This window comes from Sceloporus undulatus, chromosome 1, assembly GCF_019175285.1.
Source record: "Sceloporus undulatus isolate JIND9_A2432 ecotype Alabama chromosome 1, SceUnd_v1.1, whole genome shotgun sequence".
Lineage (NCBI taxonomy): Eukaryota > Metazoa > Chordata > Lepidosauria > Squamata > Phrynosomatidae > Sceloporus > Sceloporus undulatus.
This window is the reverse complement of record NC_056522.1, coordinates 109,269,222-109,286,370: the sequence shown is the minus strand read 5'-3', so window position 1 is coordinate 109,286,370 and position 17,149 is coordinate 109,269,222. Positions and strand designations below refer to the sequence as shown.

General features: G+C 39.7%; 1 protein-coding gene across 1 annotated transcript in view; it reads right to left on the bottom strand.

The window, feature by feature from the left end:
• The window catches only part of REV3L (REV3 like, DNA directed polymerase zeta catalytic subunit), a 106,825-nt gene that overhangs the window by 82,408 nt on the left and 7,268 nt on the right, over positions 1–17,149 (bottom strand). Inside the window, exons 2-3 of the mRNA XM_042448070.1 lie at positions 6,570–6,759; positions 2,713–2,787 (exon numbers count right to left, since the gene is read on the bottom strand). Of these exons, the coding sequence (XP_042304004.1) occupies positions 2,713–2,787; positions 6,570–6,759 (265 nt within the window). The remainder of the gene's footprint in view (positions 1–2,712; positions 2,788–6,569; positions 6,760–17,149) is intronic.

Genomic DNA, 17,149 nt, shown 5'->3' with positions numbered 1-17,149 from the left:
TAATGCATTGTTAATACTGAAATATTTCTAAATTAAAACTAAACAGTAAAAGGTTAACATACTAGAATGATCATGCATATTGGAGAATGCAATTCTGAAGTATTTGAATGAATATTAAGTTATCCTGTTACAGCAAAAATATGTATTAAAAAATCTCATGGCAGCCTAAAAATTAAGGGAGGAGATGTTCTGACATAGTTTTTTGTTGATTTTCGGTATAGGTTTTTTCCTCCATTTCATTAAGCATTTGATGAAGTGAGATGGAATAAATTAAAATTTAAATCTAATAAGACGGGTTAGTCTTTAATGTGTGACAATACTCTTTGAAGTATTTGTTGCACAGCTATTTAAGGAAGCTGTTTGCACCTATTAAAATAAAAGGAAACGGGTTCATGCAACTGAGTTGCTCGTTGCATTTTTCTATAGCCCTGGAACAAATTGGGGTGGTTCAATTTGCATGGACAGCCACATTGCCTGAGTGCTTATAAAATGCATATTTGAAATGCAGTCTAGAATTTAACATTAAGACAAAAGGAGATACAAGCATTGGCACGGGTCTGTATTATTATTATTATTATTATTATTATTAAGCTTTATTTATATAGCGCTGTAAATTTACACAGCACTGTACATAAAATCATTTAATTAGATGGTTCCCCATAAAGGAAAATTAATTAATTAAACGGTTCACCATAAAGGAAAATGGTGCTATTAGAATTTTAAAAAAAGAACTCAGCTCAGACCCTCAGGTTCTAGTCAGTGGGAAAAACTCATCAGCTATTGAAATACAATCATTAAATTGCTTTTAATAAGAGTGCCTTACAAGGAGATTACTTGAAGCTGATGAACAGGGCAAAGCTGAAATAAGGTAGAATTTGAATTGGTTTTTTAGAAGTATTACAGAGCCTACATTTTTTTTTGTAAACACATACTTCTTACTGATAGTGCTGCATTATTTTATTTTGTAGGCTGTACCATTTTATTTTGCCCTCAGCCATCTGAAATTTTTGCTTACATTACTAGTTAATTTTAATAGTCATAATGATCCAAATTTTGTTCATGTTAGATACTTCTTCTCAAAAAATGTCACAAAAGTGCAAACACCTCATGATGTGGTTGACCACTGAGAAATTTGCACTAGCACTGGAAGGTGTTTAAGAAGGAAAAAAGAAGGGAAATGGTCACTACTGGGGAAAAGGTGTTCCAAACAGCATTGAAACAACACAAACATCCAGAAAAGAACTGTTTCACAGTCTGTTCAGCTGCTTGAAATCTGTTTCTTTTGAAGCAAATTAAGAGACTATTTAGCACAGCTGTACACTTTTATTTCTTCCTAAACAGATTAGTAAAAGAACACCATCCTTTCCCAACATCTCCCACTTAATGCTCTCCAGATGTTTGGACAATTATTCCCATAAGCCTTAGTTTGTGATTCAAAGACTACTTTGGCCTACAGTTCCCATGAACCCCATCTAGTATGGCAAGTGGTTAGAAATAGTGAGAGCTAGTCCAAAATATCATGGCATCAGGCTGGAGAAGGCTGTCTACTCTATCAGTACATTTCATGGGAGAAATTGTTTTTTGCAATTCAGTTTTCCATAAAAGACACATTTTAATTCTTGCTTTCTGATAGCTTTAAGACTGCTCATTTCAAAGCCTCTCCACAGTTTTCACATCCATTTTTGTCTGTTACTTTGAGAATGCTGAAAATATGGTTATACACTCCCACTGAATATACCTGAACATAATAAAAACATGTGGTTTACTTTTATGGGAATGAGCTGCACAGAGCCTTAGGGTAAATTTCTCTCTTCTCCTCTCTTATCTTCCACTGTAGTCAACAAGCACCCAGATCCAAAACACAATGCAGAAATAATCCAGTTTGAGACTGCTTTAACTACCCTGGCTCAGTACTAGGGAATTCTGGAAACTGTAGGTTTGTGAGGCATTTAGCCTTCTCTGTGGGTGTACGCTGGTGCCACAATAAACTACGATTACCAGGATTCTCTAGCACTGAACCAGGAAAGTTCCAAGAAGTCTCAAAGTGGATTATTTCTGCAGTGCATTTTGGACATTAGATGCTTTCAACTTTCATTTTTGATTAACTACGTTTTAGCATTACATCCAAACCTTACACACTGGTTAATCTTTACTATGGTTTGTTGAATCAAGCCAACTTCATTAGCCAGTGTTTAAGGTTAGCTTGTTTCCATAAACCACAGTTAAAGTTAAACCTATCTGTGAAGTTTTATGTACAATGACAAACTGTACTTAATCAAAACCAGAAACAAATGTTTCCAGTTTCCTTGAAGTTATGCCAGATGAGGAAACTTAAGGAAAAGTGCCAAGACATGTGGCTTGTTCTAGATGCAGTCATTAGAGGATTTGTAACCATTTTCCTTCCCGTCTTGAGCATACATTTTATAAATTCTTATAAATTCTTGTTTACTTTTACTTAAAGCATGTTAACCTATCCTTGGCTCAAGCAATATGGAAAACAGATAAACAAAAACCAATACATCTTGTTTATAATAAATGTTTATAGAAACAAAAGTACAACAGCAAAACATTTTTTTCAGAGACTTGTACCATATTCTTCCTTCACATCTTTAAGGGCAACCTCAGTAGAGCACACTACTGTACATACAGCACATTTACAAGAAGGTGTTCTTTCCTACTTGTAACAAAAGTAGAGACATCAGACATTATTACCTTTTTACCATAGCAGGATTGTACAGATAGATCTTCATAAACTGCCTTTCTTTTTCATGATAACCATAAAAAGGTCTGGAAAACAAAAATTTACAATGTCATTAATGTTTTCCACATCTATGCATATACTGAGAAATGAAGAATCCTGCACATTAGATCTCATTCTAAACTTTAGATTTGGGCTTTGCCCTGTGTATCGCAATTATAGTCACTACAGTTGGCCCTTCATATTCATGGATACTGCATCCACAGATCCAACCATCCATGGTTTGAAAATATTTTTTAAAAAAAGAAATCCAAAAAGCATGCATACTATGCTATTGTTTATAATGGGACTTGAGCATCCACAGATTTTGGTACTCACAGCAGGTCCTGGAACCAACCCCAATGAGTATGAGGTCAACTGACACAAACCAATCCCCTTGGTGGAAAAATGGTAGAATACAATGTAGCAATTGCAAGTACATTTCTATACTGCTTATCAGTGAACTAGCACTCCCTAAGTGGTTTACAATTGCCCCCAACAAGCTAGGTATTCATTTTACCAACCTACAAAAGGATGGAAGGCTGAGGGACCTTGGAACTTTCCTCTAGGATCAAACTAAGAATGTTGTGGCCGCAGTACAGGCATTTAATTACTGCACTACCAAGACTCTTGAAAAAGATGCCACCATCTTCATTTCAAACTGGTTTCAGAGCGGGATATGGAGTTGAGACCGCCATGGTCTCCTTAGTCGATGATCTCCGTCTGGGCATCAACAGGGGAAGTGTGACCTTGTTGGTGCTCTTGGACATCTCAGGGCTTTTGATACCACATCAAAGGTCCAAGATTGGGTGAAGAGCTACATCCCTTTCAGAATTGTTCAGTACCCAGAGGAGAAGCCATCCTTCCTGCATCAATCTGGGATCTTCTCCACTGCATCCTTTTGAAGCAACACAGTGATCTCTTCCAGTAGTGGACTTAATGCAGGGGTATGACACAAATGGGTAGAGTACATGAGAACTCTATGGTACAGCCCATAGAAATGATGGTAACAATGTTAAGAACCCAGGAGTCTGCAGTGATATTCTGCCAAATGGAACAGTGGCGGCACAACATGGGTGCCCAAGATGGAATTCAGCCTGAGCTGGTTGGCATTAAGACTGGCTGAGGTGTTGTACTGAGCAAGAAGTCAAAAATGCAACCTCAAAGAAGATGAGGATTTCTTAAAGTCGAGGGCTGTTACTTTTGCTATTTGAAAAGGATCTTCTGAAAGCCAGGAGTGTTGCAAAGGAGGACAAAATGATCTTGACTATGAAAAGGAAAGACTGATGATGCCACTAAGACTTGAAAGAATGCTCATGGTGTCATTGTCTAGAAAGATCCATTTTCTTGTCTGTAAGGTGAGTCTTACAAAGATAGTGTAGGAACTTGTCGGTCTTTGCATTAAAAAAGCCCTCACCATCAAAGGAAAGGTCTTCCACTCTGCAATGAATATCACCAGAAAGGTCACATACATAGTGACAAAGAGCCCCAGCCCTTTGCTATGCAATCAATGGTGTTGGGCTGAATGGATTTGTTGTGTAGCCCAGGCCTCCATCTCCTGATGGAATGATAATGCCACACGTCTCTACTCTTCAGGGAGGTTGGGAACAAAAGCCATCATTTTATCCCACAGAACCTTCTAGTAGGCAGATATGCAGGTTTACATGTTGCTCACCTTAACAGCTAGGGATGCAGAGGAGTAAAACATGTGACTGAAAACATAAAGTCGTCTCCCTTCTTTATCCATTAATGTTGAGTGTGTCTTTTCACTAGATTTAGACCGTGAAGCTTCCATGACTATTGAATTAAGCACTAAGTGACTGAGAAGGCAGGATTCATCCTGAGGCTGTATCCTGGATAGGTTCTCCAGAAATGTTTGAAACTGGTGGTAGAGATGCAGGCTTTCCCAAGGATTGTCTAATGACTTCATTTAGCATTAGAAGACAGTACAGTAAGAACTGAAGCATGAGGACCAACAAATTGGAGAACAGAGTCATTCACTGGAGTAGGTGGAGCCTTGACTTCAATAACGAGTGCTTTTGCCATCCTCAGAATCACATCAGTGAGTAACTTAACATCCTCAAGTGGTGATGATGGTCCAGAATTTGCCACTTGTCCTGATGGTGAATAATTGAGAGGCAATGGAGAGTCCAAGGATGAAGTCAGAATCATAGTCTTCAGATTCTTCTATGGACCGCTGTTGCGATGGTAATGAAGGAGCTGTAGTGACTAATGACCACCAATAACGAAAGAAGAGAAGGAAGGAGAAGTCACTGGTATTGATGCTGACCAAGGAGGCCATAGAGCAGGTGGACCAGGAAACACACTTGGTATCAGTGTAAACACAGATATCATGAGGACTATCAATACTGGGAGAGCCCTTTATACTGGCAAAGGCCTAGAGTGCAGTTGTTGTCCAAGGCGGTGGCAACAGGGGCCAATGAGAAAGAAGGCAATGCAGGCTGAAGTGGAGCTCAGACACCACCCATCACACCAATCTACTCAGCTCTAAAACTTTCTGAATGGAACAAAACCCATTTGTGTGAGGCACAGAGATCAAGATGAAGCCATAAAGTCCCCTCCCCCAAGATCTGTTCTGACCCCATCCAGTTTTACCCCAAAGCCCCTATTTTAGCAGAGTATAATACAGTTGTCCCTCTATATTCTCTAGGGTTAGGGGAACAAGACCCCTGTGAATATGGAAAAACTGCAAATAACAAAAACACTGTTTTTACCTGAGAGGACACCTTTCTAAGAATCTCTAGGTCTTCCAGTGCAACTCTGTGGTCAATGTCCAACATACACTGACCACAGAATGGCACTAGAGTAGCTACAAAAGGTCTTTCAGTGCAACGTTTAGTTAAAGTTGACCACAGAGTTGTACTAGAGGACCTAGACAGTCCTAGAGAGAACATATTAATGAAATCTGTGAATAATCAAATCCGCAAATATCAAAGCCGCAAATATGGAGGGATGACTGTATTTCTTTCTCTTAAAAGCAAAACTAATTAACTGGGGAAAGCATATAACTTGCTAATAAGGCTATTAGAAAACTTCCAAAATCAGTTCATGAGCTACTACAAAAGGACATGAATGGTATTTTATTCTTCCATATATCATCACCACCACACCTCACTGACACAAGCATACAGGGATGTGGAAAGTTGAGGTATCATTTTCAAGCCATGGATAGTTACTGTATAATGGTGGATGCAGAATCCAAGAATAAGAAGGACCGACTGTAATTCTTCTGCTCATAAGCTCAATGTAAGTTGGATGACTGTAACAACTTCAAGAACACTGAATTCAGAAATGTATACATTATACAGAAAGACAATTACTATGTTCCTCAGTTACATTTTCCTCGAAATACTTTAAAACCACTTCTGTTTTTATAATTTCTTCTTCATCTTCCAAGTCCTCTTTTCAATAAACTGGGCAAGGTATAATTCACCCTACCTTGTGTTTTATATATAGCAGATAAAAGTACTTAAAATTCAAAATACTGTACAGTATACTGAAAACCTGTATGGTACAACCAACTTTTTTTTCTTATCAGAGAGAAAATTTTGCAATTTGAATTTTCCTCAGGACATCAAAATCTCAGATCCCATCCAGAACTTGAATGGCAAATGATAACTATGTTGGAAGAAAGAAATGAAATGATTTGATGAGGAAGAAAAAAGGTTATTCTATACGTGAGCATGTTAAAAAGTCACATCAAAGTGTTTTTAAAAAACCTTTTGTCATTTCATAGTACTCAAACCTTAGTTGTTTTTTGACAATAAAAAAATCACAACAAGGGAAAAAATGATAATAACGCCGTACTTACGTTCCATGGACTAATGACACTTTGAAAACATGCTGAACAGAAGAGGATGGATTTCCCAAAGCAACATTGAGTGCTCGATCAATGCTGAATGCAAAATGACGTAGATAATTCTCTGGCAGCTGTCCAAAACCATCATACGGCACATACAGGTAAGGAAAAATGCCATGTAAGTGGAGACAGGTTTTTTGACCTAGAGCAAAAAAGAAACCAGTTTTTCAGAATTATAAACTTTGAAGCCATCATCTCCAACTTTTTTGTCAAAAAGAAGAACAATTCATGATTAACCAACTTTTAAGGCAGCATATTACTAGTTAACAGTACACAAAATAGTCTGGAGCCAAAATACATAAAAAGCACACCGTATCATACAAAGGCCTACCTAGTCCAGCATTCTGTTCACATAGCTGTCAACAAGTTGCCTACAGAATGCCCAAGTAGGACATGAGTACAACCTCACCCTCACACTTATGTTTCCTATCAACTTAAAAAATGTGTATCAGCCATAAGTAGTATCCACCGATAGTCCCATCTTCCATGAATATATTCAACTTCCGTTTAAATCTGTCCAAGCAAATCCACTACCGAACTATACACTTTGTGAAAAAAGTGTTGCCTTCAGTCTCCTAGCATTCAATTTCAGTGGATGACCCAGGATTCTAGTATTATAAAAGAGAGTTATGATACATGTGTACATGTGCAAAGTTTTAAAAGGCAAACAGATCACACATCACACCTACTTTTAGAAACTCATTTGTCACTTTTCAAGCCTGTAAGTTGTATTTTTGTGTGCTTTAGTGACAGCGCACAATGTAAAGACCTTATTGTTGAGTATGGCAGCATATTTAATTCAGTAGTAAAATTCAGTAGTAAAAAAACTCTCAAGGTGTGCAGAGACAAACCAAAAGTATTACGATTGTAATACAAAAACAAAAGGCAAATCTAAGGAATTTCTATCAGTGTTAATCAGCACAGACGCCTTGATTTTGTACTGTGCGATGAGTTAATAAAAGGACTTAAGGTAGATTAGGGTTGAAGTGTGGAGTATAAGTACTCTAGTAAATAAAAATAACAACACATTTAAAGTTAAATCAAAAAGAAATGAATGGTATCTTAGTCTCATTATGACTACAAAATTATCATGTTTTAATTCAGCTTATTAATTTGTTTGAGGTTGTTCTAGCCATATTGCCCAGCTTGCTAAATTTCATCAACTAACAGTGATGTTAAAGTATGCTTTAGTGAATTAGGTTGTTAGTATTTATGGTGGGATATCACTCCCTCTGTCAGTTAGTAAAACAGAATATCCTGCTGCCTCAGGAGAAAAAGTAAAACTGGAGTGCAAGCAATTGGAACGGGAGGGAGCGAGGGAGCACAGTTTAGAGTAGAAGAGGAGCTGGGAAACAACAATAAAAAAAGAATGGCAGAGAGGGAAAAATTAAATCTTGTAAAATTGAAAGTAGTAGGGCAGGAGGGAATGATTCAGGTGCTTAGCAGGGAACCAAGGGCTTTAAGCAGCCCAGGACCTATCAGAATGTTAGGTTTTTTAAGACTAGATAGGCAGGTATCCCTCCCCATGGACTTATAGGGAAAGAAGGTGATTGGCATCTTTCTGGGGGATGGGGTGAATAATGATTTTCTTCATCTGCTTTGTTACATGAAGTATACCTACATTAGGTTCAGTTCAAACTCTTGTTCTACATGGTTTCTCCCATTTTTAACATCTTTCCCTGATGAAGCACCTGTGGAGCTTTGAAAGCTTGCAACATGTATAATGTACATTTTGGTTAATCCAATAAAGGTATCACTGTCGTGCGGATTTTGGATGATACTGTATTGCAACTAAGGCATGCATATAGTGTAACAGCACATAATAAGTATATATATATTTTTGTTATTTTCCCTTTAAAAATGAAAACTTTTATCATACAGAAAGTGATCAACTCTACTAAGAAATAATGAAGCTCTCAGGATAATTGAAACAACTGTGCCAAGTACAATTGGCCCTCCTTATCCACGGATTGTTTATACATGGATTCAAGCATCCATGACTTGAAAATATTCAAAAAAATTATAAATTTCAACTATCAAACCTTCATTTTCCCATTTTATATAAGGGATACCATTTTGCTAAGCCATTGCATTTAATGGGACTTGAGCATACATGGATTTTGTTATTCATGGGGGTTCCTGGAACCAAACCCCAGAGGATAACAAGGGTCCACTGTATATTTGACACCAACAGAGTGTCATGTGCCTCTGTTCCCATCTAAGGAATAAAAATTTTAAAAATCATGTTTCTGCTCAGACGATCTACATGTACATGGGGCAGGGTACGCTGATGACACCCAAATATACTTCTCCCCTCAATCAATGTCTTGCGGCACTAATGGACTGGATGAAGGAAAACAAGCTTGAGATGAATCCAGACAAAACGGAGATACTTATGGTGGGGGGCCCTAAACCAGGTATTGGGTTGCAACCTCCAGTCCTAGAGGGGCTCACGCTCTCCTCTTGCTACAGAAGCACTGTCTTGATGCTGACCCTGTTCCTTCAAGCTGTGATTTGACTTAAAATTTATTTGTTGGTGGTGATAATTAATTTCCTTACACTGCATTGCACTGCACCAGTTCATCATATTAAATAAATTCATCTGAGTTTGCCAATTAATTGGATTGAAACTTGTAAACTGATTGCTATGTGCAAAAAGAAAAACGTCTAATTTATTGGTGACTGTTTTTTTTAATAATGCCCTGAATATCTGACTGTCCATAGGTTGCAATATTTGATGTTGGTGCTCTACTCCCACTGGGAGCCTGTTTTGCACTCTCTCTAGACACCTGCACAAGATTCTCAAAGTTACTTTGACTTAACTTTGGAACGTCTTTAGCTATGCCATAAAAACAGGCATCATTTTCATTGCACTATGGCCTGTTACTGACGGCCAAAATAAAGCTGCTTCGGGTCTCTTTGGAGGTATGCTGTTTAAATGATGCATGGGTCCTGAGTCTGGAGGTCGCGCCAAAGCCACACTCCATTCCTAAGCACTGGAGTGCAGCTTTGGTGCAGCTTCCAGATTCTTAGGATGCATGCATCATTTAAACAGCATACCTCCAAAGAGACCCAAAGCAGCTTTATTTTGGCAGTCTGTAACAGGCCTCAGTGAAGTCAAAGGAGTCTCCAGCAGCTGCGGTTCCACACTGTTGCCATTAGCAACAGCAGACGCAGCACCTAACATTGGCACTTGCAAGTTGCTATGTGACAAGGAAGCTCTAACACCACCACCCCATCAAAGTCAATAAATCAAAGTGAGACCCTGAACCGGCCCCTGAACTTTTTGCCTCTGCTGCAGCTTCCTTCTCCAATTTCTGAGGGCAAGTTCCAACCTGCTTTGCATTCTTTTTTCTTCCCCTTTTAACTGTTTTTATTATATCTGTCTCCTCCACCTTCATTTCCGGTATCTGCTCTCACTCCATTAAATGCCTTTTGTCATCTTTTAATTTCATTTCCTCTGCCTCATTTTCACTCCAAGTTAAAAAGACTGTTTTTAAATCTAATTTTAACTCCAATTTCCTTTCATCAGTAGGGACATGCTGGGAAGAGGTCATCTGAGTGGTTTCTGTAATTGCCCTCTCTTGTCTCCCAATCTACTTCTCAGCCATCAGGGAGGTGATACTTGTTTTATCTTTATACCATAATCTGTGTTTTAATCAGCCGAGGGATCAGCTGCACTATGCTCTTTTCCACTTTCTCATCTTTAACTCTAACCTTCTTCTCTATTTTAATTTTTAAAATTCAACTGACTTGCCCAGAAAGGGAATTTATGTCTGATTGGCAGGCAGGAGAATTTAAAACTCGCTGAGAAGAGAGTCACAACAAATCCAAGTGACATAGAAGGCTGACTCTTGCATTGTCAGCTGGAATGTGGTGATCAGCCTATTACAATCAGCCCTCCATATCCACAGATTTTTTATTCATGGATTCAACCATCCACGGCTTGAAAACATTACATATAGATATATAGATATAAAAATTCAAAAAGCAAACCTTGACTTTGCCATTTTACATAAAGGTCGCCATTTTACTGTGCTATTATATTTAATGAGACTTGGACATCCATGGAGGGTCCTGGAACCAAAGACAAAGCAGAACAAGGGTGGGTTACTGAGGAAGGTTGGGGGGCTGCCCAAGATGGCATTTGGGAGTCATTTTTAAAAAAAAATAATCATAAAATGTCTTTTTGATCTGCAATCTCCAAAAAAGCTGGATGGGAAAGCCCTCTCACATGCACTTACAGGCAGCACTTTGCCCATTTCTGAGTAACATACCAGCAGTGTATTTCATAACAAATCAAATTTGCCATGGGATTAAACTAAGCAAAGTAAACACAAAGATCTAAACTTGGCACAAAATGTTGTGCTCTCCAGTTTAAAACAAATTTCAGCTGAAGGCATGGCATAATTATTTTACATTTCTTTAATGTTCCAAAAATTGGATCTATCAAGATTCATACCTTAATGTAGATTCAGCACTTTGGGAATAATGTCAATTTATAAGTGTTTAATGCTTTGCCATGTGATTAGTGTTTCTTAATATCAAGGGACTGATTTTTTTTTCCTGGCAAACAACAATTATAGCACTATTCCCAGTTTGGGGGGGGGGGAACCCAGGGAAAATTCAATAATCCTTTAGCCCCCCCCCCCCACCCCCAAAGACTGAAATCCAGAAGAGTTTTATAGCTGCACAGATGGGTAACTTGAGTGTGGATGAAAATCTCTAAACTATTTGCTACATCAGCTTTCAAAACCAAAGGGGGAAACTTCAAAACACAATGCAAGAACTTTTTAAAAAACAAATATTCTGTGTGTCATGACATTTGTTTATGACTTTGGGAAGCCACTCTTCCTGCCTAACCTGGCTGAGGACTCAGGAGAGGAGTCTGAGACTCAGCCTGGCCCTAGTTCTGCTCTGTCAATATCAAGAGGCTGCTGCCCAAGAGGATGGTCAGGAGCCCAGCGTCCAGTCAGCAGAGCCCCTGGCAGTGTTGGCATGGAGGAGGAGGAGGAGGAGATGAAGGTCAAGTTACCTGTGCCTTCCTAAAGCCAGAGGAGATCTGAAAGGGCAGGGCTGCAGTGGTCTCAGAGGCTTTGTATGAGACACCAAGCAATTAAGAAACAGCTGAACAAGTGACAGCTCAAGATGAAAGTCTGGGAGTAATGCCAGAAAGGTTAACTGATTCCCTTGATGAAAGCACATTGTTCGTGAACTCTCTTCTTGATGTTTTGGCCTGGACCTGTGGATCTTGGGCATTCTGTTTTACCTTGACCCTTTTGGGCATCCTGACTGTGCTGACTGTTTAACCTTTTGGCTTGAACCCAGACTGATTATGGACTTTTGTTTTTGGAATTCTGCCTTTTGCTTTGTAAGTGTGCAGTTCAAGACTTGCTTTTTTAATACATACGCTGTGTTGTGCTATTTTGTTTCACTTGATTCTACCTTATTTTGGGGCTCGTTATCAGCTGCTGGCTGCTTTCCCAGACAGATGGTGACTGAGATAATTCCACATATATTGACCAAGTTTCTAGGTGAAAGACAGTTATAAATATGACACTTCTTTGAAATGTGGCTGCAGCTTGGTTCAAAACACACACACAAAGAACAAGATCTTATATGGTCAAGAACTGCATAAGAGTTCTGCATGTAAGAATTAACTACAGCTTCTTAGTCACCACCCCAGGAGTCACCAATAGTACTCCTACCAGTATACTGCTGGTGGAGGTGGGAAGCAGAGAAGCATCTGGCTATGTTCGTATAATCAGATGCAGACCACAACAACGTCTGCCAAGAGCTGATGATGTCTTTGGGAGTTCTCAGCAAATCATGCCATTGGTATTATCTGACTATGGGAACGCATTCAGATGCTTCTCCAATCTCCTCTGCTTCCCACCAGCAATGCAATGGCCAAGGCAGGTAATATCACACTGCAACAATAATTTTCAGGAGGATTCTGGCTGTAGTAGAAGTTGGAAAAAAATAACCAAAGACAGACTTACGGTATGTCTGTGTATGTCACTAACAGGATACCAACCAAAGTACAGCAACCATATTTTATTTCTTAATATTTTTGTATGTTTAATGACATTCCTGACACCTACGGGGGTTATTGTTGAAAACAGAAAACTGTTGAAAAGTAGAATCCATAGTTGCTGTATGTTACTGTGCAAACACAAAGGTAAATATGAATACCTGTACAGTGCTGTATTATAAGCACACAACAACACCATGAATGACTTCTACAGTATACAGGTCACAGACTGAACGGAAAGACGGTGTAAGTCAGGAATGGTTATGAAAACACTGTGCAAAGCACTATATTTTCATTCATGGTACTGTATAATGTAGAACTCATTCATAGTGTCATTATGAGCCTGTAATATAGCACTGTACATGTATTCATACTTATATTTGTGCTTAGATTTGTAGAAAGAGCAGACCACACATCAAATAAATGGGTTCTGGTAATAATTTAATAGCATCAAAAGAGTAGATCATCGAAAACCAATCCATAGAAATGAAGAGGACTCCTGTATATAACAACAGATTTACAAAATCATTAATATTTAAATATTGTACAACATAAAACAGAGTGGCAGAGGCTCTCATGATGGGAGAAATATGAGATACAAATAAAAGAAACATACAAATAAAGAAAAACAAACAAACAAGCACAATGTGTGCTACCTCTATGCTATGTAGCAGTATATATATAAATGTATAAATATAGTGTGGGAGAATAACTGGCAGAGGCTAATTCTAGCAGCCTGGTATATAGAATCATAGAATCGCAGAGTTGGAAGAGACCACAAAGGCCATCCAGTCCAAACCTCTGCCATGCAGGAACTCTCAATCAAAGCATACTCAAAAGATGGCCATCCAGCCGCTGTTTAAAGACTTCCAAAGAGGGAGTTTCCACCACTCTCCGAAGAAGTGTGTTCCACCTTTGAACAGCCCTTACTGTCAGGAGGTTCCTCCTAATGTTGAGGTGGAATCTCTTTTCCTGTAGCTTGCATCCATTGTTCCAGGTCCTGTTCTCTGGAGCAGCAGAACACAAGCTTGCTCCAATATTCCAAGTGGGGCCTGACCAGAGCAGAATAGAATGGCACTATTACTTCACTTGATCTAGATACTATGCTTTTATTGATGCAGTCTAAAATTGCATTGGCCTTTTTAGCTGCTGCATCACACTGTTGACTCATACCCATATACCACAGTAAGAAGTACAGATTATCTGCAACACACTGCACTTTTAGATGCGTACATAAAATGTTTTACATACACATTAGAAATGTAACACATGAAACAACCCACAGCATGTAGTGCTTTTATTCACATTATTTAATTGACTCTAATGTATGGCGGGTTACAGACCGCCAGAAAGTACACGACAAACACATACTAGGGTTAGGAAGGGGCGGTGCTTCCGCACCCCCCTAACCCTAGTACGTGCTCTGTGCGTAGAAAATGGCAGTGGCCGTTCCACACGGCCGCCGCCATCACATCACGACTGCACCGCCTCCAAACGAGGTGGCGCGGTTGTGACGTATTGGGGCCGCGCCAGGGCACCTAGGGCGCCCTTTCCGCAACCCCGGAAGGAGCTCCGTTTCAGAGCTCCTTCTGGGTTTGCGCCGCTGGGCGCAGCCTTCAGACGGCTGCACCAGCGACACAGAGGAGAAAGGGGCCAAGCGTCCCCTTTCTCCTCCTCCCCGCCGTCGCCGGGTGTCCTTGGGGCTTGAAGCCCCAAGGACACCCCTTTCCAGGCTGCAGGGAAGCGGCCTTTTGCAGCTTCCCTGCAGCCTGGAAAGCGGCGGATCGGGGCCTCGGAGGCTGCCGGTCTGGCAGCTGAGGCCCCGATACAGCGGGGAAAGGGGCGGGTGCACGCCGCCCCAAACAGGCGGTCTGTAACCCGCCTATATGTATGTGCCTTCAAGTTGCCTATCAACTTATGGCAACCTCATTCATTCCATAGGGTTTTCTCAGGCAAGGACTACTCAGAGGTGGTTTTCCCAGATCCTTTCTCTGAAATATAGCCTACAGCACCAGGTATTTGTGGGCAGTCTCCCATCCAAGTACAGTACTAACCAGAACTGGCCATGCTTAACTCCTAAAATCAAACAGGATCTAGTACCTTTGAGGAATTTAGGTTACTACACAGCAATAATTCTGGAAAGAAAATCCAACTATTCTGAAAAATTAATAACAATCTAGTATTTAAATGGTTTTGCAAAATGAAGAAAACTGGCAAGAAGGCTTACTCCAACTGTCTGTTCCAGTTAGAGTAGGCCCAATAAATCAACAGAATTTATGCAAGCACTGAATTAATAAACCCAATTCATTAAAAGAATCTGTTCTACTTTAAGACCAATAACTGTATTTAGTTCACATCCACATGCAAACTTTCATTTGAACCTAAGTATCCTTACCCTCTTACTACAGATACACATACAGTCCGTCCTCGCCTTACGCGGGGGATCCGTTCCGGATCCCTCCGCGTAAGGCGAATTCCGCCTATGCTCGAGCCCCATTGGAAACAATGGGGCTTGTGTGCGGCGGCGCGTGCGCACGCGGGGGGCACAACGGGTGCATGCGCCCATTCAATTGAATGGGATGCGCCGCCCCTTCCGCCCCGTGTGCGCCCCGCGGCTTGAGCGCCTATGCTCAAGGCGGCGTATGGCGCGCCTGCGTATGGCGCGGGCGCACTGTACAGACTATTCAGCTCCCAGTGTACAGACAGACAGTAGAAATTGCTGCAGATTGTATTATAGGGAATATGTATCTTGTTCTTTTTATCTGCACATTTCTTCATACCTAGAGTTCCTTATTCCAAATATCAACAGGCATTTGAAACAAGGACAGAAGAATGAAATGCTCCTCTCTATAATAAAGACCCTAAAAACTAACACTAAAATCACACAATAAGTATATCAAGCCAATTTCTAAACCATTATATCTCTATAAATACATATAATGATAATAAATATCTGAAGTATACTAACATTTAAAAAAAATCATATTTTTATTTAGATTTTGTGTATATAGTACTGAGTTATAGGTTAGAGAGCAATTAACAAATTTTGGAAAGAATGCCTTTTTTGAAGGGCAGGTTCTTTTTATCTTACTGAGAAAGGGCCTGGTTTTAACAATGTAAACAATGTAAAACATTTATATGATATACCATTTTTATTAGTATCACCAGGCTTAAAAACTCAAGACTGGCTTTTGTACATTCTGCATGGTGTTTTAATGAACAGACTGCTTTAATTCATTATTGTGTATGCTTTCATAACCATCTGTCCTTGTGTGTATGGCTCATTTTCCATCACAACAGCAGATCAAAGGCCTCTACGAGAGAGGCATATTTCTCTTCTTTTAGTGAATATATTCATTTCTATTCCCAGTTACTGCAGTGGGTGGGTCAGAGAGAACAGATCACCGCTTGGCTTTCTGTTGTAGTACAACCCCTCCCCTTCCTCCATGTTTAGGGCTCTGGTTTGTTCAGAAAAAAGGAACTTATTACACTTACCCTAATCTGCATGGAAGGAGGACAACATATTGTACCTTAGCCCATAAAGGCAATGTCATTTGAAGCAATTACATACACTTACATAACAACACAGAGAAATACGCACCCAACCCATCAGCTCAGTGCAGGATCAACAATGTGGGATAAAACTAACAGATGTCCTGCTTCTGCTTAGATACCGCCAGCAAAGGAGAGTAGTTATGGATCTGCAAGGGGGATGACTTTCTCTACTAGTACACCACTGCTTCACAAAGATTTCCTCAAATGCAATTAGAATCTTATTCCTTGCTTAAATACACTCAAGCCGTTCAGCAGCTTGGTGAGGTTCTATGCCCTGTTACAAGGACTTCTCCCTTTAGGTTAAACATAATAAAATTAAGAAGGAAAGCAATTCAGATGTACTTATCTGATATGCAGAAGACCTGTAACTTAATAAAATCTTAAGAACCGTTCTAATAACATTGGGTTGTTTAGCAACCATGTTGTCTTGTATGCAGGGAAAATTTTAGTGGCTTTTGCTGTCACTCTTGGTGTTCCTAGCAGTAGCTGCTCAGGAGGTGAAACTGTTCTCTTTGTAAAGAAGAGAATTTTGAATGATCTCTGTCTAAGTTCAAAAACCCAAGATTGTGCTCAATACCATACTAATTTGTTTAGATAGCCCTTGAAATGTATGGATATATTATAAATACATATAATGCCACCTTTCAGTGGCATTAACAGTGGGATTACATGCTCCTGTGAGGCAAGTGGCTATGTAAATCCCTTTTGAATGTGTTTTTTAATCATAAGAATCCTAGGATGAGACAATCCAAAATGAAACAAGAGACAGTGGCAGAAGATGAAACTCCCAGGTTGGATGGCACTCAACAAGCTACTGGAATACAGCAGAGGACAAGTAGCACTATGCCTAACAATGCAATTGGATTCAGGCTGAAAGGACATTCAATTGCTGAGTTACTGAGAGGTAAAAGGAAAGTGCAAAGCTGCACAACACATATTACAG